The sequence below is a fragment of the Eschrichtius robustus genome, chromosome 4 (genome assembly GCF_028021215.1).
Source record: "Eschrichtius robustus isolate mEscRob2 chromosome 4, mEscRob2.pri, whole genome shotgun sequence".
Lineage (NCBI taxonomy): Eukaryota > Metazoa > Chordata > Mammalia > Artiodactyla > Eschrichtiidae > Eschrichtius > Eschrichtius robustus.
Genome location: NC_090827.1, coordinates 130584251 through 130612182, shown reverse-complemented (window position 1 = coordinate 130612182; position 27932 = coordinate 130584251). Strand labels below are relative to the sequence as shown.

The following is a 27932-nucleotide window of genomic DNA, read 5'->3' as shown; positions in this document are numbered from 1 at the left end:
AGAAAGTTACAAGAGACAAGGAAGGACACTACATAATGATCAAGGGATCAATCCAAGAAGAAGATATAACAATTATAAATATATATGCACCCAACATAGGAGCACCTCAATACATAAGGCAAATGCTAACAGCTATAAAACAGGAAATTGACAGTAACACAGTCATAGTGGGGGACGTTAACACCTCACTTACACCAATGGACAGATCATCCAAAATGAAAATAAATAAGGAAACAGAAGCTTTAAATGACACAATAGACCAGATAGATTTAATTAATATTTATAGGACATTCCATCCAAAAACAGCAGATTACACTTTCTTCTCAAGTGCGCACGGAACATTCTCCAGGATAGATCACGTCTTGGGTCACAAATCAAGCTTCAGTAAATTTAAGAAAATTGAAATCATATCAAGCATCTTTTCTGACCACAACGCTATGAGATTAGAAATGAATTACGGGGGAAAAAATGTAAAAAAAACATACACATGGAGGCTAAACAATACATTACTAAATAACCAAGAGATCACTGAAGAAATCAGAGAGGAAATCAAAAATACCTAGAGACAAATGACAACGAAAACACGACAATCCAAAACCTATGGGATGCAGCAAAAGCAGTTCTAAGAGGGAAGTTTATAGCTATACAAGCCTACCTCAAGAAACAAGAAAAATCTCAAATAAACAACCTAACCTTACACCTAAAGGAACTAGAGCAAAAGAACAAACAAAACCCAAAGTTAGCAGAAGGAATCATAAAGATCAGAGCAGAAATAAATGAAATAGAAACAAAGAAAACAAAAGTAAAGATCAATAAAAATAAAAGCTGGTTCTTTGAGAAGAAAAACAAAATTGATACACCATTAGCAAGACTCATCAAGAAAAAAGAGGGAGAGGACTCAAATCAATAAAGTTAAAAATGAAAAAGGAGAAGCTACAAAAGACACTGCAGAAATACAAAGCATCCTAAAAGACTACTACAAGCAACTCTATGCCAACAAAATGGACAACCTGGAAGAAATGGACAAATTCTTAGAAAGGTATAACCTTCCCAGACTGCACCAGGAAAAAGTAGAAAATATGAACAGACCAATCACAAGTAATGAAATTGAAACTGTAATCAAAAATCTTCCAACAAACAAAAGTCCAGGACCAGATGGCTTCACAGGTGAATTCTATCAAACATTTAGAGAAGAGTTAACACCCATCCTTCTCAAACTCTTCCAAAAAATTGCAGAGGAAGGAACACTCCCAAACTCATTCTACGAGGCCACTATCACCCTGATACCAAAACCAGACAAAGATACTACAAAAAAAGAAAATTACAGACCAATATCACTGATGAATATAGATGCAAAAATCCTCAACAAAATACTAGCAAACAGAATCCAACAACACATTAAAAGGATCATACACCACGATCAAGTGGGATTTATCCCAGGGATGCAAGGATTCTTCAATATATGCAAATAAATTAATGTGAAACACCACATTAACAAACTGAAGAATAAAAACCATATGATCATCTCAACAGATGCAGAAAAAGCTTTTGACAAAATTCAACACCCATTTACGATAAAAACTCTCCAGAAAGTGGGCATAGAGGGAACCTACCTCAACATAATAAAGGCCATATATGACAAACCCAAGGCAAACATCATTCTCAATGGTGAAAAACTGAAAGCATTTTCTCTAAGATCAGGAACAAGACAAGGATGTCCACTCTCACCACTATTATTCAACACAGTTTGGGAAGTCCTAGCCACAGCAATCAGAGAAGAAAAAGAAATAAAAGGAATACAAATTGGAAAAGAAGAAGTAAAACTGTCACTGTTTGCAGATGACATGATACTATACATAGAGAATCCTAAAGATGCCACCAGAAAACTACTAGAGCTAATCAATGAATTTGGTAAAGTTGCAGGATACAAAATTAATCCAAGGAAATCTCTTGCATTCCTATACAGTAATGATGAAAAATCTGAAAGAGAAATTAAGGAAACACTCCCATTTACCATTGCAAAAAAAAGAATAAAATACCTAGGAATAAACCTACCTAGGGAGACAAAAGACCTGTATGCAGAAAACTATAAGACACTGATGAAAGAAATTAAAGATGATACCAACAGATGGAGAGATATACCATGTTCTTGGACTGGAAGAATCAATATTGTGAAAATGACTACACTACCCAAAGCAATCTACAGAGTCAATGCAATCCCTATCAAATTACCAATGGCATTTTTTACGGAACTAGAACAAAAAATCTTAAAATTTGTATGGAGACACAAAAGACCCCGAATAGCCAAAGCAGTCTTGAGGGAAAAAAACGGAGCTGGAGGAATCAGACTCCCTGACTTCAGACTATACTAAAAAGCTACAGTAATCAAGACAATATGGTACTGGAACAAAAACAGAAACATAGATCAATGGAACAAGATAGAAAGCCCAGGGATAAACCCACGCACCTATGGTCAACTAATCTATGACAAAGGAGGCAAAGATATACAATGGAGAAAAGACAGTCTCTTCAATAAGTGATGCTGGGAAAACTGGACAGCTACATCTAAAAGAATGAAATTAGAACACTCCCTAACACCATACACAAAAATAAATTCAAAATGTATTAGAGACCTAAATGTAAGACCAGACACTATAAAACTCTTAGAGGAAAACATAGGAAGAACACTCTTTGACATGAATCACAGCAAGAACTTTTTTGATCCACCTCCTAGAGTAATGGTAATAAAAACAAAAATAAACGCATGGGACCTAATGAAACTTAAAAGCTTTTGCACAGCAAAGGAAACCATAAACAAGATGAGAAGACAACCCTCAGAATGGGAGAAAATGTTTGCAAACGAATTAACGGACAAAGGATTAATCTCCTAAATATGTGAACAGCTCATGCAGCTCAATATTAAAGAAACAAACAACCCAATCCAAAAATGGGCAGAAGACCTAAATAGACATTTCTCCAAAGAAGACATACAGATAGCCAAGAAGCACATGAAAAGATGCTCAACATCACTAATTATTAGAGAAATGCAAACAAAAACTACAATGAGGTGTCACCTCACACCAGTTAGAATGGGCATCATCAGAAAATCTACAAACAACAAATGCTGGAGAGGGTGTGGAGAAAAGGGAACCCTCTTGCACTGCTGGTGGGAATGTAAATTGATACAGCCACTATGGAGAAAAGTATGGAGGTTCCTTAAAAAACTAAAAATAGAATTACCATATGATCCAGCAATCCCACTACTGGGCATATACCCAGAGAAAACCATAATTCAAAAAGACACATGCACCCCAATGTTCATTGCAGCACTATTTACAATAGCCAGGTCATGGAGGCAACCTAAATGCCCAATGACAGACGAATGGATAAAGAAGATGTGGTACATATATACAATGGAATATTACTCTGCCATAAAAAGGAACGAAATTGAGTCATTTGTTGAGACGTGGATGGATCTAAAGAGTGTCATACAGAGTGAAGTAAGTCAGAAAGAGAAAAACAAATATCGTATATTAACACATGTATGTGGAACCTAGAAAAATGGTGCAGATGAACTGGTTTGCAGGGCAGAAGTGGAGACACAGATGTAGAGAACAAATGTATGGACACCAAGGGGGGAAACTGGTGGGGGGGTGGGGATGGTGGTGTGCTGAATTGGGCGATTTGGATTGACATGTATACACTGATGTGTATAAAACTGATGACTAATAAGAACCTGCCGTATAAAAAAATAAATAAAATAAAATTCAAAAGTTCAAAAAAAAATCAGTTTGAAACAAGAAGCATTGTAGGTATAAAGTTATCAAAAAAATAAAATAAAATAAATGTATCAACATTTGGAAGACTTGCATAATTTAGCAAACCAATATTTTCCAAATGAGGATACATGGATGTTTCAAAATCATGTGTGAGTAAAGGATTTATTCATTCTTTAAATGAATAAATAAAATATTTAAGATTTTCAGTTTTAATGCCTAATACAGCGAATCTTAATAGATATAGCAACAAAAGCTATTTGAGGTCCTCAATACCTTTTGAAAACAACTGTTCTAGTTGATTGCAAATAGGTGTCTTTTTAAAATCTGAGTCACAACTATTCTGTAAAACTTCCCTTTTTATAACCAAGGAATTGAGACTTAGGGAAATGAAGTGACCTAACCAATGCCATATAGGTGGTTCAGTGGCAACACTCAAGCAAACCCAGGATTAACTGCAAAGCCAGTGCTCTTTCTACTACCTGCAGGCTCTCTTTCACGTATGCCTAAAACACAAGGTCATTATACAGAATCTCCTTCTGATGAAATTAGGCCATTAGTATGAACATCAAATAACAGGATATACTTTAACGTACTGATGCCCACAGAAGATACCAAAATATATGGCATTAGCTTGAATATTCAATTCATCGCCTATACTTCTGTACAATTCCAGTAAATTTTTCTGTATTTTCCCTTATTTTTAGTTGACCTTTTCATCATGTTAATTTATTTCAGTTTCCTCTCATTCTCATGCTTCTAGTCTACTGTACACCAAATCTGTGAACTGAAGATTGCAAAGAAAACAAAATCAAGTTATTAAAAAAGCAACTTTTATTTTTTAAACAATAACAGATAACTTTATCTTAGATGCCTTTTTATCTCTAAATTGATGTTCTAGGTACATTTTTTAAAACTACCCTGTCACTCAAAATTCAACTGGAACCTATAGTTGATCATAACATCTAAATATTACCCTATTTTAAAAATCTATATTGGTTATTATATGGCTCTGCGAGTTAAATCTTAGAAGTAATTTCCAAGGAAGAGTAATGTAATATACATGAGAAATTAATACCCTATATGCCATATTGCTCACACAGTAAATGGCAGCTCCCAATAAAAATGAAAAACACACTGTTTTTTCTTCTTTTAAATCACCCCCACACCGTCCACCATATTCCCAACTCACTGATCCAGGACAAAGTAAGTATAAACTGAGACAAATTCTTCCTACCTTCCCCTCCACCAACCTATTTCTATATCTACCAAGTGCCATACTAATAAAGTCTCAAAAATAAAAGGCATGAATTGGGCGATTGGGATTGACATGTATACACTAATGTGTATAAAATTGTTGACTAATAAGAACCTGCAGTATAAAAATAAAACAAACAAAATAAAAACAACTAATACTAAACTTTCTTTGGGTTATTTGTATGGAAATACGTTAATATAAATGTTTCAGACATTACATGAAATTTCTAAAATTCTTAAATGTTCTGGTATAATGTTATAAGTCATAATTCTAGTTATTACTTTAAAATGTATATCTCAGAAATAACTAAATTTCCTTGTCAATTGCATTATTATGAACTTTCATCAAATCTTTAACCGTGGTCATTTTTAAGTCTTTTGTCATTTACAGACAGTTCTGGGTGTACTCTGATGCTTTTGCAAGTATGTTCCTATAAAAGGGTTTCATCTTCAAGGAATTCATGGAAAAGACTCTGACAAGTACAGGTTTCTGGTCACTGACTATACTGCTGAACTGAATGAATAAGCATTTTCAGAACTCTAATGGAAAACTGATGAATTCATAAAAGTGCTAACAAAAGATCAAGATGAAAAAAAAATTAATTACATGGGACTGAGTGAACTGATGAGGATGATTATAATTTTTGTGGCTTTCTGTTTGAATAAAAAATAAATAAATAAAAATAAAAGGCAATATAATATATCACAGAGAGTCTTATGACCCTGTAACCTTGACACACTGCCTGAGGCTCAAAAACTAAGCCTCCCTCTTAAGTGAAGTACGTCAGACAGAGAAAAACAAATATCATATGATATCACTTATATGTGGAATCTAAAAAAATGACACAAATGAACTTATTTACAAAACAGACAGACTCACAGACATAGAAAACAAACTTATGGTTGCCAAAGGGGAAAGCAGAGGGTGGGGGAGGGAAGTAAATTAAAGAGTTTGGGATTAACATACACACACTACTATACGTGAAATAGATAAACAACGGGGACCTGCTGTACAGCACAGGGAACTCTACTCAGCATCTTGTAATAACCTATAATGGAAAAGAAGCTGGAAAAGAATAGATATATATATACAGGTATAACTGAATCACTTTGCTGTACCCCTGAAACTAACACATTATAAATTAATTATACTTCAATTTTAAAAATGGTTGTTAAAAAAAAACAACTAAGCCTCTCTGATAGCTACTTTATGACTAAAAAAAAAAAAAGTAATATCAGAAAGAATCTTGATTATTTTTCAACCTTTAAAGTCTGAAAAATTTGTAAGTTAAAGTTACATTATAATTTCCCACCCACTGTGATTTTAACTTTGGAATGTTTATTTACTTTTTAACTTATCCATAACTTCAAGTTTAATATTCACAAATACAAAAAAAAGTAAATACTTAATTCTTAAAGATTTCTTTACTTTTATTAAAGTATCCACGCAATGGGCAGCAGGAGGCAGCAGAGGTTTTATAAATATGTTTGAAATTTTAATATCACTATGGCAGGCATTCAACCAAGTGGTTTGACTTCAGAATTCCAACTAACTTAAAAATAGATGTGTTATTTTTCTCTTCTGCTGACATAGACATCCATGTGTCTTTACTGGGAATTTTGGTTTCAGGTTCTTTGCAAATGTAAGATAGTCAGATTTTAACACTTGGCACAGAAAATACTTCAACATCAAGGCAAGAAGCTTTAATTAATAATGCTAATTTTGGTACTGTATACAAAAAACCTAAAGCCCAATAGTCAAGAAATCAAACTATATACTTAATCCGAAAAGGTGACCTAGATTTAAAACAGACTTACATAGCAAGAAAACCAAACTGCTAGTCTAGACACTGTAATCCTCATTCTTGTTGTATAGGAAGATTTCAGACTATGATAATAATACTGCAATTACAAAGTCTAAACATTCAAGAGCAATAACCTAATCAATGACCTGATTTACTATAAAAAGAGAGTTAAGCAAAATTTGAATACTTTAGGAAAAAAATCACAAAACTTTAACTATATAAATATTTCTGGCTAAATTTACTACATGCCAAGAGGAACAGAGAGATACTTTAATATGTAATAATCTACCCTATCAGATACTAAATTTGGGGATGATACAAAATAAAAAGGCAAGAGTCAGTAACTTCTTTCCTCACTGGGATTATAATTTAAAGAAAGAGAAAATAATGCTATTTTGCTACAAATTAAATTTCAATACTGAAAGTTTATGGTTTTAAAAAACATATAAACCTTTGGTGGTGCTGGGCCACAGCAACTGCCTCTCAATGGTCTATGAAACTCTTAGAGAAAATAAATTTAGTATGCACAGAAACAAAACCAACTGTTAAAAGTACCTGATTCTTCAGATATACTTTCTAAATGAATATACTCTGGAGTTTGCAAAAAACACCTTAGATGAAATAAACTTATGTATACGAATAAACTCTTCCAATAAAATTTTTTTCATTTACTAATTTTAGGACTTAACAACATTAAGGGTAGTATATTTCACTTAACATAATGGAGGTACAGATTTTTTTACAATAAGAATTATGGGAATTAACAGATTTTTCTGACCACTGATTAACTTCTTTCACTCTTCCTTGTCATTTGCAAGATCAAGATTCTCATCTTGAACTAAAACCCTGACTTCTATGATTAACTGAGATTAAGCCAAGTATTACAGACCCCAAAGTAAATGGCAAAAGTTTTTTGAAAGACCTAGTAATTCCTCTGTGATTTGTTATTTACAATCTATAAATATCCTAACACGTATTTATTTCAGTAGATAAACTTACTCCATAGAGAAAAGGGTCCATTAGGTATGAACTCCTTCAACTGACTCATCTAACACAATACACACTGAATGGTACCGACACTCACCTTTATCTCTCCCATTACAGAAAAACTACTACTCCCTTAATTCAAAGCCTTCCTTGTTCCATTCTCACTCTACCTCCAGAGATCTTATTCCATTAATTACTGTTCTGTTCTGTTCTATTCTTATCTTCACACCTTTCTCATCCTCTGTACATCATTAGTTCCTTACCCTCTGTAACATAAATGCAAAACTAAGCTCTTGGTTTCATTTTTCTCCTTTAGGTAGGGCTTCTTTACTATTCACAGCAAGGGTTTTTGACAGACATGTGCATTTATTTACTTCTCTTATTTACTTTTTATTCTACTGTAACCTTTTTACAAAAAACTTTTAATAATTTCAAAAAGTTCAGAGAAGTTGAAAGATATACCTACCTGCATATCCTTTACTCAGATTCACCTATTATTAGCATTTTACCCCACTTCTTTTTCTAAACCATTTGGGAGTAAGTTACAAACATCATGGCCCTTTACTTCTAAACACTTCAGTTCTACCTCAGTCTTGCTTCTATTCTAATGTTCCTTCTATTCTAATGTTCCTCTAATACTGCTTTTACTAGGTCACTAAGGACTTACTAATTGTTAAACCAAACTTGGACTTTTTAATCCTGATTCTGCTTAATCTGGGATCACTTTTCTTTTTGAAGCTCTCCATTTTCCCAGTTTCCGTGTGGTAACTCCCTCTCCTGTATTTTCTCATACTTTCCAGCTACTCCTCACTCTTTTCCAAAGTTGCTCCTTCTTCTCTCTACTCTTAGCTCATCTCTTTTAGTCAGCAAACCCCATGTTTCTTCCTTTGTCTATTTTTTTTCCCTGAAATCTCCCATTTTCCTGCATGATGTTGTCCATGTCTACCGCATTCAATTCCCATATATGTTGATGGCTACCAATACATAATCTTTCCTGCATTCCAGACATTTGTTCCTAACTAATCTACTTACCTAGATGACAAACCAAACAAATCCAAAAATATATTTGCCATCCTCTCTCACCCCCAAAATTTGTCCCTTCTTCCTATATTCCTCCATTTGGTAAATGGTGAATCCACTTATGTAAGACCCAAATACGGCCACCCCCAGCTTTCTCCTTTTCCCCCACTGTGCACATCTGTCACAGAAAGTGACTCCACTGTCCACACATTCTTATAATCTCTCAAATCTTCTTTCTTGACATTGATACTGCCTTAGTTTATACCCTCATCTTTTCTCTCCTAGGCTATTAAAGTATTCATCTAAATAATTTTTCTCCCACTGCTCCAAATTCACCCCCTACACTGCCACCAAAGAGTCCTTTCTAAATGCAAACTGGAGTACGCTACTCTCCTTGTCCTTAGGTGCCTTTCCATTTACTTTTTAGGATTTAAAAATAGCATAAACGTTTCATCATGCTTTGGCTTCTCTCTATCCTCTAACCATCATCTCACAATTTCCATGTATGCATTCCAGCCTTGCATATAACAAACTAGCTGTATTCTTCCAATATGTGATAGTTTCTCCTGACCATGTGCTTTTGAACATGTCATTTCTTCTGTTTTGAATGTAATTTAAGGCATTTGACATTCTCCCCATTAGTGACCCATTTTTGAAAGAGGAGCTAAAATAATCTAAGTGGCATTGTGGAATTTCGACAATGTTCCCAAATAATTAGCTTTAGGCAGTGTAGGTATGTTTGTTTGCAGCAGAATCCATAAATATAACAGGCTATATAGTATCTCTATCAATGAAAAACTATCAGTGAGATAATTACAATGGCATTGTTATAGATTTTAAGTTCTCTACCATCACATAAACTTGTACAGACTAATACTGAAAGCTGACTTAAATGTCAAACAAAATATGAAAATAAAAAAATTTCTAAGGTTTCTTAACTTTGTAAAAGTCTTTTACCTATGGATAGAAAGTGATTCTTCAGGTCAATAATGTAAGTGTACCCCCATTTTATAATTAAGAAGTAGGAGAAATCCAAGAAAATCATACCAAGCCACAAAAAATTAAACTGTGCCTTACTGAAAAAAAGGGAAAAATCCATGCAGGGCCAGTTTTTAGCTTGGAAAAAAAATTCCTATACCCACTTTAACATGTTCTCAGTCAAAGACTAGGGGAGGGAAATACACATACAGATACCATAAGGCATGAACATTAATAAAGTTTCCCTAAGCAAACACTAGCTTAAAGAACTATGGTAGGTTTTGAAGTTTATTAAATAAGAAATAATTTTAATGTAATGCAATTTATGTAGTTAAATAAAACGTGGGGTACATAAAACCACAAGATACCACTTCACACCCATTAGGATGGCAATTCTCCAAAAAGCACCCCAGAAAATAACAAGTATTGGTGAGGATGTGAAGAACTTGGAACCTCTGCACTGCTGGTGGAAATGTAAAATAGTGCAGCTGCTGTGGAAAACAGAATGGTGGTTCCTCAAAAAACTAAACAGAGAATTGCCACAGGATCCAGCAATTGTGCTTCTGGGTATATACTCAAAAGAACTGAAAGCAGGGATTTCAGATATTTGTACACTAATAAACATAGGGGCATTATATACAATAGCCAAAAGGAAGAAACAACCCAAATGTCCATCAACAGATGAATGAATAAACAAAATGTGTTACATCATATAATGTAATATTATTCAGCCTTAAAAGGAATGAAATTCTGATACATGGGTGAACACTGAAGACGTTGTGCTAAGTGAAATAAGCCAGTCTCAAAAAGACAAATACTGCATGATTTCACTTATATGAGGTACCTAGAGTAGTCAAATTCAAAGAGACAGAAAGTAGAACGGAGGTTGCAGGGGCCACGGGAGGGGGAAATGGGGAGTTGTTTAAAGGGTACAGTTTCATTTGAGATGAAAGAATTATGGAGATAGATGGTAGTGATGGTGGCAAAACATTGCGCATGTACTTAATATCAGACAATTGTAACTTAAAAATGGTTAGAATGACAAATTCTGTGGTCTGTATTTTACCACAATAAAAAAAAATTAGTTTTAATTGGCTACATACATACTATTTCATATTAAGTGGGGAAACCCAGAATAAAGCTATTATAGCAATGCACTCCTAACCATCGAAATTTCTATGACCTTGTGTTTTTATTAATATCAGGAAGCAAGCATCATTTTATAAAGAGCACTGAACTTGCAGTTATTGTTCAGGTTTTACTGACTTCTGCTGTTGATTTCTGGCCAGCCTTTTACTGTTTCCTGTAATACGTGGTTACCAGACTTTTATCAGATTTTTTAAACAGGCGAGACATTTTATATGGGAAAGGAAGGTTATTTCCTTAATATAAGTGTTTCCTTCTGATATTATACCATTTGATGAAAACAAAATAATTAAACATTTAATCATATTCAATATCTGCAATGTAAAAAATAATCTCCACAAAAGCCTTAAGGATGATAAAGACTAAAAACAAACTTTAAAATGTGTTCTTCATGGCTGTTTTTTATCGTGAAAAATTATAGCCCTTCTAATCCTCTGAATTCTAAAATTTGAAGACAATGACTTTGACTCCAACCTCGATAATCCCCTTGCTCATCATTTTCCTTGTTCCCTGTTCCCCAAATCCTTCAGGTATAACCTCTGAGTAACAATGCCGAATTCTGTATACAAACATCTAATTTTCTTTGCTTCTGGGCTGCTATGTGTTGCTAACAAATCACCTATAATAATGTCACACCATTACATATTTATTGTTTCCAAAGTGAACTTTTCTAGCAGGCTGTTTATCAATTTTTCTATCTGTCCTTAACGCCTGTGATAGACATTAGGACTGTTCATACATATTGCAGTGCACCAGCAAACTACCCTTTTTCCACCCTCTTTGAAATTAGGCCTGGCTGTTAAGACTTGCCTAGGCCAGTCAGATGTGAGTGGAAGCACATTTATCACTTCTGGGTTGAAAGCTTTAAAAGCTTACATGTGATTCTCTATGTTGTGTCCCCTTCAATCTCCTCTCCCTCCAGTCCTGCAATTATCAGAGAAGTACTGGTAGAGATGGAGTCCCATTTAGCCTCAGGCCCTGAGTGATTACTAGGAAGAGACTTCATGCTGACATTCACAGGACACGTGCTGTGAGCAAGAAACAATCTTGTACTAAGACACGGAGATTTTCAAGTTGTTACCACTGCACAGCCCAGAACCTAGCCTAGCCTGACTGACACACTTCCCCTTTTTCCTATTCCCTGAAGTAGCTATTCCCATCTTTTAAGACTTCAAGCATAAACTCTCCCAGCTTCCATCCTCATTACTCATAAACTTACCAGTAACAGGACTGTCCTTAGCTTCTTTACTCGTAATACCATGATTTATTCTTTACTGCTACTATGATAATATATTTAAATAAAATTTTTACCTTCCAAGCAGTTTTTGCTCTGTTGGGAGGTATAGTTCATACGATCTATGTTTAGATTGCTTGTCTTAATCTGGTTGCTAGAAAATAGAATAAAACACACACCAAACACATCAGCTATAATGGATTATTATTTAGTTTACCCTAAGAAAAAGAAAGGAAATAACATTTGTTAAACAATTATTATATACCATGTGCTGTTCTAGGGGATTAATGTACATTATTAATTTACATCACACAACAATACTTAAAAGGAGTTATTATCCTCATTTCACAATAGGAGATTAAGGCTGTGAAAGTCAAATTAATTTGTGCAATAATTAAAATCCAAGCCTATCTGATTACAAAGTTCTGATCTTTCTAATACCCTAGGCTACCCCTTTCGAAGAAGTATTATGAAATTACCCTGCGAAGTAAAAAAGCTTCCCAAGTCTTTATTACAGTGATTATTTCGGTAAAACATGAGCGGTCGCTTTTTGCAAATCTGGCTTTTCAATAATGAATGTAATAAAACACGAGCTAACATCAAATTAAGATGTTTTAGATCGATTAAGAGCAGAAATAGTGGCTAAATTGACCTAAGTGGCAGACATGTTTTAGAGGTTACACAGAGAAGTGCAAATAGACTGCTAACAGTAATATAATAAATGATTTCAGAATTAATTAAGAATTAATTGAACATAAACTTAGTTATTTGGCTGTATTCTTTAATACTTGCTAAAGGAAAAATATCTCTTTCATGGAACTGGGTTGTGACAGAAGAAAATAACCCCAGTTCTGAGTTACAGATGTTAGAAATGGGATAATGAACATTGAACATTCAACTAGGCTGAAGAATTAAACAATTAGCTTAATGACTGAGATACACTAATTTAAATCTATGGTTTAAAACCTGTAGTACACATACATCAATAGTTTTTAGTGGCAACAATGATAATGTATTTTACTTTCTAAATTTCCCCAAAAAAAAACAGTTGTTATTTTGCAATCAAGAAATAACTATTAAAAATAGAAACTTGATATATCAAATAACCTGCAATATCCCAGGTTACTCTGAGCTCAAGCTCTTTCCTTTTCATTTAACTGACCCCAACCTTTGAAAATTACTTCAAATAACTAAAAAGAGAGAATGGTGGGGGGAAATCATTCATATAACTTGTGTATTACCTGAAGGATGCGGTTTCTTTAACACCACTGATATCCATCACTGTACCGTTTCCATCAATAACAGGTGAGTCCAAATTAGCAGAGCCATTACTGATATGATCACTGCTTTCATATCCAGACTCTGTCCTTTGCATCTGCCAGTTGTCACCATGAACTTTAGTTTCTTTGAGGGCTTTACTTTTCTCTGCTCCTTTTCCATTAAATTCAAGGGAACTCCTGCTTCCTGTTTCCTGCTTCATTTCATCTTCATATATAGTCATTAAACATTTTTGCTTTGGATTCTCTTTTGGACAACTGTTAAAACTCTGATCTTTGCTATATTTAGATTTGTTACTAATATTTGATTTATGTCTTGGACTATGTTGCCTTTTTTCACTTTCATTAAAAATACTATCGACATTTAATGTTTCTCTCATAGGTTTCCAACCTCGGTTTCGGCTTTTAGTGTTGCCATTACAGCTGCTTCCTTTATCCCTAGAATCTTGGCTACTGTCTGTATCATATCCAGTACCACTGTCACTCTTAAATTTGCCAGTTATTTTCTCTCCTGAAGCAAGAATCTGGGATTTACTTGAACTTAATGTTTGTGCAGAAGCTCGACTCTGATGGGCAATTCGGTCATGCTTACACGGTCCTTTTCCTTGACTAGGATATAGATGTGGATTCCCATATTGTCTAAAGCCAATTTGGGCAGGAGGTGATCCAGACTTGAAATGTGGAAGGTCTTCATCAACCAAATCTTTAAAAATAAATATGCAAATAAAGATACAAATGAACTACTCTTCAGAGCCACTTTTTAGTCACAAGCCAAATACCTTGTTTGAGAAGAAATGTTAAACAGTAATAAGTAAATCATAACATAAATGGTTATATAATGATTTTAAAAAATGATCTCTAATGTAGATCATAAGATAATTAAAGCAATTAAAAAAAACTATTCTATCTCATTCATAATTAATAAAAACCATAAAAATAAAAATATTTCCCACCTATTATATTGGTAAAGATTTAAAATTTATTAAACCAATTGCTGCTGGAAACAGAATCTAATCACTGTTGGTGGGAGTGCAGACTGTCAAGTATTTTAGGAGGACAACTGTGCCACACCTACCAAAGTTGAAAATAAATAAACATAACCTAAACCCAGCAATTATTGTGAAAGAATTTTATGCTAATGGCTGTATGCAAAAAGTACCTGTGAAAGGATTTCACTGCAGCAAGAATCTTAAATCAAGTTCTAAAGTCTAGCAATATCAGTTAACTTATGCTATGTCCATAAAGAAAAGAGCATAAAACCATAAAAAGTAAGACATGCTCATAATGAACTGGAAACTATTAACAGTGGAACAGAGTGAAGGTCAAGGGTTGTAGGAAAAGAAGTTCTTTTCACTTAATTTTATAACCTTCCTTATTATTTGAATGTACCATATGGGTGAATTGAATTTATAGTTAAAAGTAAAGTTGAAACATAAAAAACACAAGTATTCCAGGCTAGAATTGAATAAGAACTAGGAAAACTTTACATTTATAGGTTTAATAGGTATATTAAAGAAATCATACTAAGATACATAATATCTAAATAAATATATATAATATATAAAGAAATTATATTAAATTGTATTAAATTATAAAACTTAGCTTTAAAATAAGATTTCAGCTGCCCCTTTTCCAATGAATGCTGTAAGTTCTTAAGTTACCTCTATGTCTGCCCAAATCTTTTCTTTGTCCCCTTTCCAAATCTTTCCTTTGTGAGGAAAGTAAGTTTTTCTGTTCGATGGCTCTTAGAGCACATTCTCTGGAAATGTCTTTTAGTTTTTCCCTTTGATCATTGTGACTTGACTTAACTGTAAAAGAAACCATTCTTTAATAATGATACAGATCATTTGTCAAATTGCTCAATAAAAGTACAAACTGAACTATATTAAAATTTAAGATGCTATATATTAACAAAATACAGATTAAACTATACAATGAAATCATTTTTATGCTTAACTAAAAACTCAATGTGATTTATGCTGACACTAGAGATGCAAGCTGTGTTTTAAAACTTCATGTATAGCTCTACAGCGAATGTAAAGGAAAACAAGAGAACTTTTCTTGAAATAATGAGAGCTAAAGGTAACTGAGTGGTCAGTATGTGTCAGGCACTATTCTAAGTGTCTAAACTCATTTATCAATACTTCTCTGAGGTGGGTACAATTACTATCTTCATTTTGGATTTGGAAACAGAGGCACAGAGAAGTTAAGAACTCGCCCAAGTTCACATAGCTTGTACATGTAGAACCAGGATTATTAACACAAATTGCCTGGCTCCAGTGTTTGTGTTCTTAAACACATACACAGTTTCTAGTAAAAGTAGGTATCTTTGAAAAATAGATAATGGCTTAATCTAAGAGTATCAATAATACATAAAATGGAAAAAGTTCCATTAAGAACTTCTAAAAGCATTTATCGTAAATGGTAATTGTTAATTCTGAATCTTATCACCCTTGATTAAATGGGTTACTTTTAGGGTTAGACATTATTTCATTAATATATTTAAAAGTTCCTTACAATATCATCCTCAACGTCCACCCGATTAGAGTTTTGCATATTTCTAAACCATAACTGTACATCATGCTGTGACTGTTTCATGTTGGACCCTAATCACAGATCTTGGATTGTGAAAATTAAAGTTGTGGAATGATAATAACAAGAGAGAGTTGAATAAAAATGAGGTTAAAAATAAACTACAACTATAGTAACTTCAAACTTCTGTTGCATTCACTAATACTACATTTAATTTTGGCATATGAGCCAAATTATTAACTAAATGTTTTTCCTCTACAAGTTAACAATTAACTCCTTGAAGAAAGGCCATATCACAGCTTTCTCTGGTGACAGTCCAGGTTGCCTCCACCCTACTATGTACAGCCTTGAGTACATGGAGAAACTCAAACACTAGTTGCATCAAACTGTTCAAATAAAACTATAGGTCTCGGAGAAATGCTTAAGTCAAAATACAAAATTTTGTTTCTACTTTTTATTTTCTCTTCATGGCCAAGGAAAGCTAGTTAAGGACTCTCCTCTTGGTCCTTAACAAGAATTACAGATTCAGTAAGTGAAGAAAGAGGGAAGCTTAACTATGAAGAGAGGGGAAAGCTTAACTATTCAAGGACAATGTAAAAATGACAATTTAAATACATACCTGTTCCTCTACTGCCACTTGTTTGAATGTGGCTCCGATTAAATGATGAAATACTATCTGCTTGAAATTTTTGATTTTCTCTCTGTTTTGTCTGATCACCAAATCCATTTTCTTTTGAATTCTCCGACTTATGAATTGAGGGCTTTTCACATCCTTAAAAAGACCAACAAAAATGTATAATCCCCTTCCTCCTCTCCACCAGCAGAAGAGAAATTTGAATCATCTCTTCAGACATTTTTAATAATATAGAGAAAATTACTTAAAAACTTAGAGGACTGACATCTTTTAAGGACTTCTACACGCTTTGTAAGGCATTCAAAAATGGCCTCGCTGCTTTGGACTTTTCCAGTGTACTAACTCACTTTAAATCTCAATATTTACTGCTAGTAAGAGCTACCAGCCAAGTATCCCCTCCTGTGTTTGTGTGACCATAGTCGTGGGTGGCTGCTGAAGGTGCTTCTGAGGCCACAAATGAGGAAAGGTTTCTTTATAAAGACTAACTCTAAGTATTAGAATTTTCCTGAACTCCACTTTACTGAAACTAAATTTTGAGATTATCCTCAACATTCATTTCATATTCAGTATATTAGTATTCCTAGTGTGATTGTGATAACAGAAAAACACTAAAAAGAACTTTTAAACAATTACCTATATTTTCTGCAACGGATTTATGATGTGACCAGTTGATGATCTGCTTGAGCGCATCTTCAGTGGAAACTGCTGTGCCATCTGGGTTTGCATAAAACAAAAGCAGTGGTTGGAAGTGGCATCGGATACACTTGGAGACCACATCTTTCCATCTAGTTCCAACCTTAAAAAATTACAAATGAATAGAAACAAAACAAAACCTTGTAATCAATGTGTTACATGAAGAGGCAGAGACTGAATTACTTTGTATATTAAAAAATTTTAAAGACACTCAGACACTAGCAGTTCAACTGTTCATCATACTATATGATTAATTTTATTTTATTTAGTAACTAGTCTAGATAAAAATCATATAAACATCATTGAAAAACTGATGAGCAAGAGTGTACACTTTCTATATCAAGATCTAGATTATCAAATTTTTAAAGGCTTTGTTCATACATGTTGATTGACTTTTGACAAAAACTTCAAGCAATTTAATGGGGAAATATAAGAGTCTATTCAACAAATGGTGCTGGAACAACTGGATGGCCGTATGAAAAAATGAACTTTGACACCATTCCACTAAAAGCACAAAAATTAACTCAGAACGAGTCTTAAAAAACCTACAAAGCTTATAGAAGAAAACAAAAGAGAAAATTTTAACAAACTTGGGGAAGGTAAAAATTTCTTAGATAGGACATCAAACAAATCACAGAAGAAAAAATTATAAAATGGGCTTCATCAAAATGAATTAATAAGTTCTGCTCTTTGAAAGACACCATTAAGAAAATGGAGGAAAAAAATAAAAAAGCCACAGACATCTAATAAAGAACTGGTGAGCAGAATAAAGAATTACTATAACTCATTAATAAGATAATCCAATTTGAAAAATGTACAACACATCTGGACACTTCACCAAAAAAGACATAAGAATGGCCAATAAGCACATGAAAAGATACTCAAAACATTATTAATCATAAGGGAAATGCAAATTAAAACCACCGTGAGCTAACATTATACATTCACTAGAAGGGGTAACGTTAGGATGACTACCAGCGTGGAGTGCTGCTAAAAATGTGGAGCAACTGGAACTCCCAGTACACTGCTGGCAGGAATGTAAATTGTGCAATTGCTCTGGAGGTCAATTTGCCAGTTCCTTGTAAAGTTTAACATACACTTACTGTACAACCCAGAAATTCCACTTCTGGGTATTATCTGAGTGTAATAGAAAATAATATGTTCACACAAAGACTGTTCATACCTCAAAAGGTAAATGGATAAATTGTTACACAGTCATAAAATGTAACACAACAATAAAAATGAAGCACTGATACACACAACATGAACGAGTATTAAAAGATATTATGCCCGTCAGTCCCTTTAGGCTCCGCCGCCGCTCCGCCCCTCTGCCAGAGCTCCGGCGCCACCTCAGGCCGGCGGTTCTCCGCGGGAGGGAGCGAGGCGGGTGACGGGGGCGGCAGGGACCCCGGCGGGGCAGCCGGCGGTCCTGCTCGCTCGGCGCCGGCGGCATCTCGTCTCCATGGGGTCTGCCCGCGGCGCCCATGCGCTCTAAGGTGGACAGCAGGTTGTGCGTTGTCAGAATATTTCCACTGCTGCACCGAGGGCACATGCATCTTCAGTGGGACTTGGAATTCCTGGAGAATTGCCTTTGTGAAGAGCTGGCATAATTTCTTTAAATTTCATCTCTTAGCTTCCCATAAAGATATCAAGAAACCATGAACAACTTTAGTAATGAAGAGTTTGACTGCCATTTCTCGGATGAAGGCTTTACTGCCAAGGACATTCTGGACCAAAAAATTAATGAAGTTTCTTCTTCTCACGATAAGGATGCCTTCTATGTTGCGGACCTGGGAGACATTCTAAAGAAACATCTGAGATGGTTTAAAGCTCTTCCTCGGGTCACCCCCTTTTATGCACTCAAATGCAGTAACAGCAGAACCATAGTGAAGACCCTAGCTGCCATAGGGACAGGATTTGACTGTGCCAGCAACACTGAAATCCAGTTGGCGCAGAGTCTCGGGGTGCCTCCTGAGAGGATTTTCTACACAAATCCTTATTAAACAAGTGTATCAGATTAAATACGCTGCCAATAATGGAGTCCAGACGATGACTTTTGATAGTGAAGTTGAGTTGATGAAAGTTGCCAGGGCACATCCAAAGGCCAAGTTGGTTTTGCGGATTGCCACGGATGATTCCAAAGCAGTCTATAGCCTCAGTGTCAAATTTGGTGCCACACTCAAAACCAGCAGGCTTCTTCTGGAACGGGCGAAAGAGCTAGCTATTGATGTCATTGGTCTCAGCTTCCACGTGGGAAGTGGTTCTACTGATCCAGGGACCTTCATGCAGGCCATCTCTGATGCCCGCTGTGTCTTTGACATGCGAGCTGAGGTTGGTTTCAACATGTATCTGCTTGACATTGGTGGTGGCTTTCCTGGATCCGAGGATGTAAAGCTTAAATTTGAAGAGATCACCAGTGTAATCAACCCAGCGTTGGACAAGTATTTTCCATTAGACTCTGGAGTGAGAATCATAGCTGAGCCAGGAAGATACTATGTTGCATCAGCTTTCACGCTAGCAATTAATATCATTGCCAAAAAACTCGTATTAAAGGAACAGACAGGCTCTGATGATGAAGATGAGTTGAGTGAACAGACATTTATGTATTATGTGAATGATGGAGTATATGGATCATTCAACTGCATCCTCTTCGATCATGCACACGTGAAGCCTCTTCTGCAGAAGAGACCCAAACCAGATAAGAAGTATTATTCATGTAGCATCTGGGGACCGACATGTGATGGCCTGGATTGCACTGTTGAACGCTATAACTTGCCCAAGATGCATGTGGGTGATTGGATGTTCTTTGAAAACATGGGTGCTTACACTGTCGCTGCTGCTTCTACTTTCAGTGGATTCCAGAGACTGACCATCTACTATGTGACGTCAGGGCCAACATGGCAACTGATGCAGCAAATCCAGAACCACGACTTCCCACTCGGAGTAGAGGAGCAGGATGTTGGCGCTCTGCCTGTGTCCTGTGCTTGGGAGAGTGGAATGAAACAGCACCCAGAAGCCTGTGCTTCAGCTTGTATTAATGTGTAGATACCATTCTTGTAGCTGTTAACTGTGAGTTTAGCTTGATTTAAGGGTTTGGGGGGGACCATTTAACTTAATTTCTGCCAGTTTTGAGATGTCTATGTGAATAGGGTTGGCACAGATGCAACGATGTGTAAGACTAAGTGATGGGGTCACACTTATCTGTGTTCCTATGGAAACTATTTGAATATTTGTTTTACATGGATTTTTACTGACTTTTCAAACATGCTACTAAAGTGTGCCCCTCAACTGCTGAGCAAGCATTTGTAGCTTGTGCATTGGCAGAATGGGCCAGAAGCTTAGTGTTGTGACCTGTTTTAAAATAAATGAAGTATCTTGACATAAAAAAAAAAAAAAAAGATATTATGCCTAGCAAAGGAAGCCAAACACAGAGAATGTCTATTGTAAGAGACCATTCACATAAACTGTAGAATGAGATCAATGATTTCCTGGGACCCAGGGTTGGGGACAGTAAAGGGACATGACAGGATTTTCTGGAGTGATGAAAATGTTCTATACAATGATTGTGGAGGTTACACAGGCATGTATACAGTTGTCAAAATCCAAACTATATACTTAGAATGGGTGTATTTTAATGTTTGTAAATTATACCTCTATAAAGTTCATTTAAAAACAAAACAAAGCCAATGAAACAAAAAACAAAGCATTCTAGAATATTAGCTTTTTATTAGAGAAGGAATGGGTCTTTAAAAAAATTTCTGAGGAGTTTGTTCAAATTACACATTTTTAGCTGTTTACCCTCTTTACCTGGGATTCTGAGATACCCAAAGAACTAGAGTAGTTTGAAAACAAAACAAACCTGAAACTCAGAGAGTGATTACCCAGTTCTTCCTTCAAATTTTGACAATTTAAACTATGAGGATGCAAAATAGGAGTGCCAAAATGTTGCTGCATACTGACTCAAGATGGAACTTCTTAATAAACTGCCATATCAAAGTACTAAGTAATTCAAGCAAAGTGTGGACTTTAGAATATGAATTTCCAAATTTTTTCACTGGCTTTATTGAGTATAATTTAATAAAATAAAACCATCCAATTACACTGTACCAGTCAGTGAGTTCTGATAAATGTCTACAATCATGTAACCCTCACTTCCAAAACTTTCCCTGTACCCCTTTGCAATGCCTGGCAACCAATGGTCTACTCTGTCACTTTGTTTTTTCCTTTTCTAGAATTTCATGTAAGTGGAATCATGTTATTTAGCTGTTTGTGTCTCACTTCTTTCATTTAGCGCAATGCTTTTGATATTTTTCTACATTGTTGCATGTATCACTAGTTCATTCCTTTTTATTGCTGATTATTATATTCCATTGTATGGTTGTACAACTTCTTTATCTATTCACCTGATGAAAGACGTTTGAGTTGTTTCCAGTTTTGGTCACTATGAGTAAAACTACTATGAACACTGATGTACAAATTATGTATGGATACATGCTTTCATAGGAGTGGAATTGCTAGGTTGTATGATAAGTATATGTTTAAATTTATAAGAAACTGACAAACTGTTTTCTAAAGTGATTGTTTAATTTTGTGTTTCCATCAGCCTCACGAGAGTCCTTGCCAGCTCTTGGTATGGTCAGTCTTTTTAATTTTAGGCATTCTAGTAGGTGAGTAATGCAATCTCATTGTGAATCAAATTTGTACTTCCTTTGTGCCTAATGATGTACTGAATATCATTTCAAGGGCCATTCATATATCTTCTTTGGTGAACTGTCCAAATCTTTTGCCCACTTTTTAACTGATTTGTCTTTTTATTATTGAGTTTAAGAGTTCTTGGGCTTCCCTGGTGGCGCAGTGGTTGGGAATTCACCTGCCAATGCAGGGGACACGGGTTCGAGCCCAGGTCCGGGAAGATCCCACATGCCGCAGAGCAACTAAGCCCATGCGCCACAAATAGTGAGCCTGCGCTCTAGAGCCTGTGAGCCACAACTACTGAGCCCGCATGCCACAACTACTGAACCCCATGCGCCTAGAGCCCGTGCTCTGCAACAAGAGAAGCCACCGCAATGAGAAACTTGCGCACCACAATGAGGAGTGGCCCCCGCTCGCCGCAACTAGAGAAAGCCTGCGCGCAGTAACGAAGACCCAATGCAGCCAAAAATAAATAAATACATAAATTTAAACAAAAAAGAGAGTTCTTTATATATTCTGAATATAGCCTTTATTAGATATATGCTTGACAAATATTTTCTCCCAGTCTATGGTTTGTCTTTTCATTCTCCTAACAGTACCTTACTGAAGAGCAAAAGTTTTGATAAAGTCCAATTTATCAGCTAGTTTTATGGTCCATGTTTACTGACTGTTATCTAATAAATCTCTCTATAGCCAAACAGCAGTTTTAACCTTCTTATCTGATATTTCTACTTCTGTCATTTTTGGTCTTTTTTTTTTCCTAAGGCAATTTAATATCAGATCTGGCCTGGAACTGACCTCCGAGATCAGTTAGTATGAACCCTTGTTTTTGAGGTGCTGATGATGAAGTTTCTGAGAGAAAGGAACGTGTGCTCCCTTTCCCTACTCTGCCTGCTCACCCCATATCATGTGATTTGAAGAAATGAAATGGCAGAGAAGGTCTGTTGTTACTGATATTCCTTCAGGGCATGGGTCATGTCTTCCTACTTCTTTGTATATTTGGTAATTTTTTACTGAATGCTATTTTGAAATGGCATATTGAAATTTCACTGCATTCTACATTTTTGGCTATTGAACTATTTTGTTTTCCTTTTAAATTGTTGACATGTAGTTATGTGTTATATTATGTTATATGGTATCAGCTTGGTCCTTTGAAGGCATCATTTTAAGCTTTTTATATCAGGTGCAGAGCAATCTTCAGTCTAGGAATAATTTAGCCCCACTACTAAGGTGATATTTTTCTGAGGATTCAACTTGATGTCCTGTGTACCCACTCTTGCTAGTACGGATGCAAACTATTCTAGCCCTGTATGAGTTTAGGGAATTGTTTTCCAGTGGTCCCTTCTGCCACCTTGTGCTTGTTTACCCTACACATGGTGGATCACTATTCAGCCAAAGATTAAAGGGAATCCCTCTGCCGATCTCCAGAACTTTCCCTCTGTGCAGCTTTCTTTCTGGTAATCTGTCCAGCAAATTTTAGCCATCTTGGCCTCCTTGAACTCTAATTTCGGTTTCCTCAACTCAGTGAGACTACTAGGCTTTGTTTGGGTTCTCCCTCGCTGCACTGCAATCCAGAAACTACCTCTAGGCAGTAGGCAGGGATCAGTGTAGGGTTCATCTTGTTGGTTTCCCTTTTTTCTGTTCAACTGCCTATCATCCGGTGTCTAAAGTAGTTGCTTCATCTATTTGGCTTTCTAATTTTTAATACTGGAGGGCTTTAATGATGCTACTGTAATTAAATTCACTTATTACTATTTTATATACTTACATATAATAATTTTATATAATTATTTCATTATTATATCATTTATTCCTGAAAAGTAAAAATCACAATAAATATTCCAGTTAGCAAAGCGTCACTTACCTCTTTCACATTTGCATCGTCAAAAAATACCCATTTGGAACTCTTGGTATGAAAAGCAAAGGCACAATAATGTCGGCTAGTGTAGCAAATCATGCCAACAAGGTGAAGTTCACTATTTTTGGCATTTTCATCAGTAACCCTATAAAAAAGCTGTTTAAAAATAATGTATATTTAATATTGTATCTTTTTTAAAATAAGGAACAATTATTTGAAGAGTCATGCATTTGATTCTCCATGAAAAATATTTCTCATGCATACTGCCCCAAACTGATATTATATTAGTACTAAAGACACCACATTGCACTGTTAACAGAATTACTACTTTCAATTAGTCCACAAGAAACATTAAGTCCAATAAAATGTATTTACTACAACTTAGTTTATTAGCACAGTATCTCTAACACAGAATTGACACTTTACATACATAAACTCAAAATGTGAGGTAAATTACACATTTCCTGATAATTCATGATTGAATCACATATTTTAACATACATTAAACATACTACCTCAAGATAACTATTTAAAAGTTTAATTGTAATATAAACCAATTCAAAATATATTAAGATAGTAAAAAGCATATTAAGAGATCAGAGCTGTAGATGAATTTTAAATCTTAAATTTTTCTAGCTTAATATTTATATTTATAATCATTATCATACACACACAAACACATACACACACGCATATAGTATCATATCATCATCACTCTAGTGATACAGGGATAGAGCACGTGATGGTTTAGTTTGTAAGTGAAAGCCATTCCTAGTCTAAGCAAGAAAGGCATTCCAGTTAGCCTGATTTGATTAACTTTATCAGAGTTACATCTGCAAATTATTTCCTTTAGAAAGAAAATTTAGTTCTGAAAAACAAGTGCCTTATAATATATGAAGATGTTTTAGAGGAATTTAAAAATAAAAAGGAAGAGAAAGAAAAGAGTTGATATACCCCGGGAAGATAAAGATGTGTTGCGAGATTCCGAACAACATCTTCGGTCAAGTCAGAATGCTCAGAGTCCCAGACTAAACCAATTGTAACAATCTCTGGGCAATTCATTAAAACACGCCGAATTTTTATTTTTTGGCCACAGTTACTCTAAAGAAAAACACAAAAGACAACTTTCGAAATTATCAAAACAGATATACCACAGGTAATGCCTTATACAGTTTGTATTATGCAATAACAATCTTAACATGTATCAGAAATTTATTTCTTCAGCATATTAAAACAGACTTCTAGCAAAGTATTTGTCTTAATTATTGATTAAACATAAGGTTTATTTTAATCAAAGTACTTTTCTTTGGTATTTTCGTAAATCTGTTAAAACAAGAATTCAACCTTAAAAAAAGCAGATATAAAGCCCTTGAAGCCATTAATAATGTTACATGAGGGAAGACTAATACCATCTGTAATGTTTATTTAAAGAAAAACAAAAAAGATTCTCTCTTTAGTCAAATGATAGACTTCAGAACTTAATCAACATATGCTACCTTAAATCCTTCACAGTGTTACAAGTTTTTAAAGAAATAAGAGCTCACAGGGTATAAAGAGTTACCTAAAAAAACACTGAAAAAATAAATTCTTCAAATTAATTCCAGATATAATTAATATTTGCATGGTAATTTCTGAATGTCTATTTTCAAATTTACAAATACAGAAGCACACTAGTGTTCTCCAAATTATACTTACAGGACATTTCCTATAGTCATCAGTTGTATTCGCTGCTTGCAGCAATTCTGCAAACATTTCAGGCTTAGAGCGTTCATGCCTTTCCATCATTCTTTCAACTTCATTGCTACAAAAGAAAGAAGCAGTCCCAAATCTGGCCTATGAACTTAAAAAATATCCAGTAAATTTGCATCAAAAATACTAAGTTATCAATATAGGTATGATCATTTTTTCTGTCTTAAAACACAATTTTCTTTGAAAAATTAACCATGAAGTAAATTTCCATGAAATGAAAAATTATGATATTTCGCAGGTTATGATGAAAAAAGTTAGGTCAAGAACAGAATAAAATAACATGAAATCATACTACTGTTTGGAATTAGATGAATGAGGTAAGATGTTCCATCTGAAGGTAATTCTAAGTTAACAGTTTCTTTTACATTATTACTTAACAAACAGGGACTTGAGTTTAAACTTTTGCCTAACAAGAACAAGAAACTTTAGGAAAGGCTCCCTCTCTGGCCTAAAGTTCCCATAAACAAGGTTATTTTCAGCTAAGAGAAGGGCCCTTTGCTGATTAATGCAGAAGTCACAACCAAAGCTACTTAAACGAGGCTTGTGCCTTTTGTTCCTATTATGACTACTAACCATTTCATTAGAGTCTAGGCAGGGTATCAGTGCCATTTTGTATCCAACTTCTCCTAGAGTCAAATTTTTACATATCAAGGTATTAAGTATCTTTAAACAACTATTTAAACATTTCCAAAAAGATATATAATGTAAGCTCAATACGCCTACTAGTTTCCATTCGTGGTGCTCTGGTTTTACTTAATAGTAATTTTAACTGTCCTAGTGCTGGATATATTTTACAGTTCAATGGTAAATAATATACAATATTCAATAACAACTAAAAGTACCAATTCTTCTAAAGCACTTCACAAGTAGACTAGAAAGCACTAAATCTGACAGGCTCATTCAAAAGGCACATAATGGTTTTTTACAAAATTGACAGCATCAGAGTAGTGGTTAACCAGATACATTTTGAATCTGAAATGAACCCAGACCTGGGTTTCAATCTTCATTCATTTAACAGGTTAATCATATTAAGCCTATTTCTTGATCAACAAAAGTTTTTGTTAAGACTAAAAGCAACAATTTATGTAAAGCCTGGAACATAGTAAGCATTGAACAACTGGTATTCAATACTTATCACCAATAAAAAGAAGAGAGATTATAATTAGAATTCAAATTCTGGGCTTTCGCAATTCGTGGTGTGGACCAGGGAGAGACTGATGGAACTCTAATTCTTATTACCTAAGATACTGTCTCAGAGCACTGTCATTTTACACAAGAGTTTCAAAGTAGACTTAAAGTTTTACAGCTTTTAATTTGTGGTCTATCCTTATTCGAACACCACCCTATTTTTCATACAAAGTGAATGAAAGTGACTACAACCGACTGAAGTTTAAAGAATGTTCCTCTAAATCGATGTTTCCCAACTCTGTATATATCCAAATTACCAACTTGCTATATTCAATGATCTTTAAGAAACAATGTGCTATATCCAAAATAAATCAAGGAAGTTTAATAATACAATGAAATGGATGAGCACCTAATATTCACTTTGTGCAATGATAAAAATATTGGTAGCATTTAGCAACTAACTGCTGTACTAATGTATTCTGATTGATAATTATTGATCCATGTTTCGACTTTTGTATTAAAGTATCTGCAAACATTTATGATCTCATTCAATGTTTATCATACATCAAATATTTACACTCTCAAATACCTGTTGCCGTGTTCAAACAACTCTTATTATGTAAAGTCTAGATATCATTTTTGGATCCCCAAGCTGATGTTTCACGGCTAGGGAGGGAGGGGACAGACAAGCATGGCAAATTTTTATTTCAGGTGAATGTTATGGCCTTAAATGCAATAAACCTAACAGAGGATTATTTTCACTTTTTTCTTTCTTGTCTGCTTACCCTAGCTTCCATCACTACGCAGGGACATGGTGGAGCCAACAGGAGACATGGCCACTACAAAGGTAACACCTTAGCAAAAATGAAGAAATCATGTACAATTCCATTTACCCTCGAACTTGTCATTTTAAGCTCTCCTTCACGGTTTCAAAAACTTGCTATAAATATAAATAGATATACATTTTGACTAATATTTTGTACATTTCACTGAGTGACATCTATATTTGGTAAGTCAGAAACAACTGAGATAGACATCCCTTAGTACCCCTGATGGTAGCACATTTGTTACTCTCAGAGAGTAGATATTCATAGATGTTACAGTTTCATAAAATAAAGGCTCAATGTGATCACATACGTGACTAACATCTTTGGTAAATATGCTTT

The 27932-nt window shown here is 34.8% G+C and overlaps 1 protein-coding gene and 1 pseudogene across 2 annotated transcripts in view; one reads left to right on the top strand and one right to left on the bottom strand.

Moving 5' to 3' along the window:
* The window catches only part of USP53 (ubiquitin specific peptidase 53), a 69946-nt gene that overhangs the window by 5335 nt on the left and 36679 nt on the right, over window positions 1–27932 (bottom strand). For both annotated transcript variants that reach the window (XM_068543355.1, XM_068543356.1), the window contains 8 exons: window positions 25585–25690; window positions 24844–24990; window positions 23896–24045; window positions 17280–17442; window positions 16632–16784; window positions 15142–15288; window positions 13445–14183; window positions 12281–12357 (listed from right to left, as the gene is read on the bottom strand). In XM_068543355.1, the coding sequence (XP_068399456.1) occupies window positions 12281–12357; window positions 13445–14183; window positions 15142–15288; window positions 16632–16784; window positions 17280–17442; window positions 23896–24045; window positions 24844–24990; window positions 25585–25690 (1682 nt within the window). The remainder of the gene's footprint in view (window positions 1–12280; window positions 12358–13444; window positions 14184–15141; window positions 15289–16631; window positions 16785–17279; window positions 17443–23895; window positions 24046–24843; window positions 24991–25584; window positions 25691–27932) is intronic.
* LOC137763870 (ornithine decarboxylase pseudogene) lies at window positions 18992–20437 on the top strand (annotated as a pseudogene).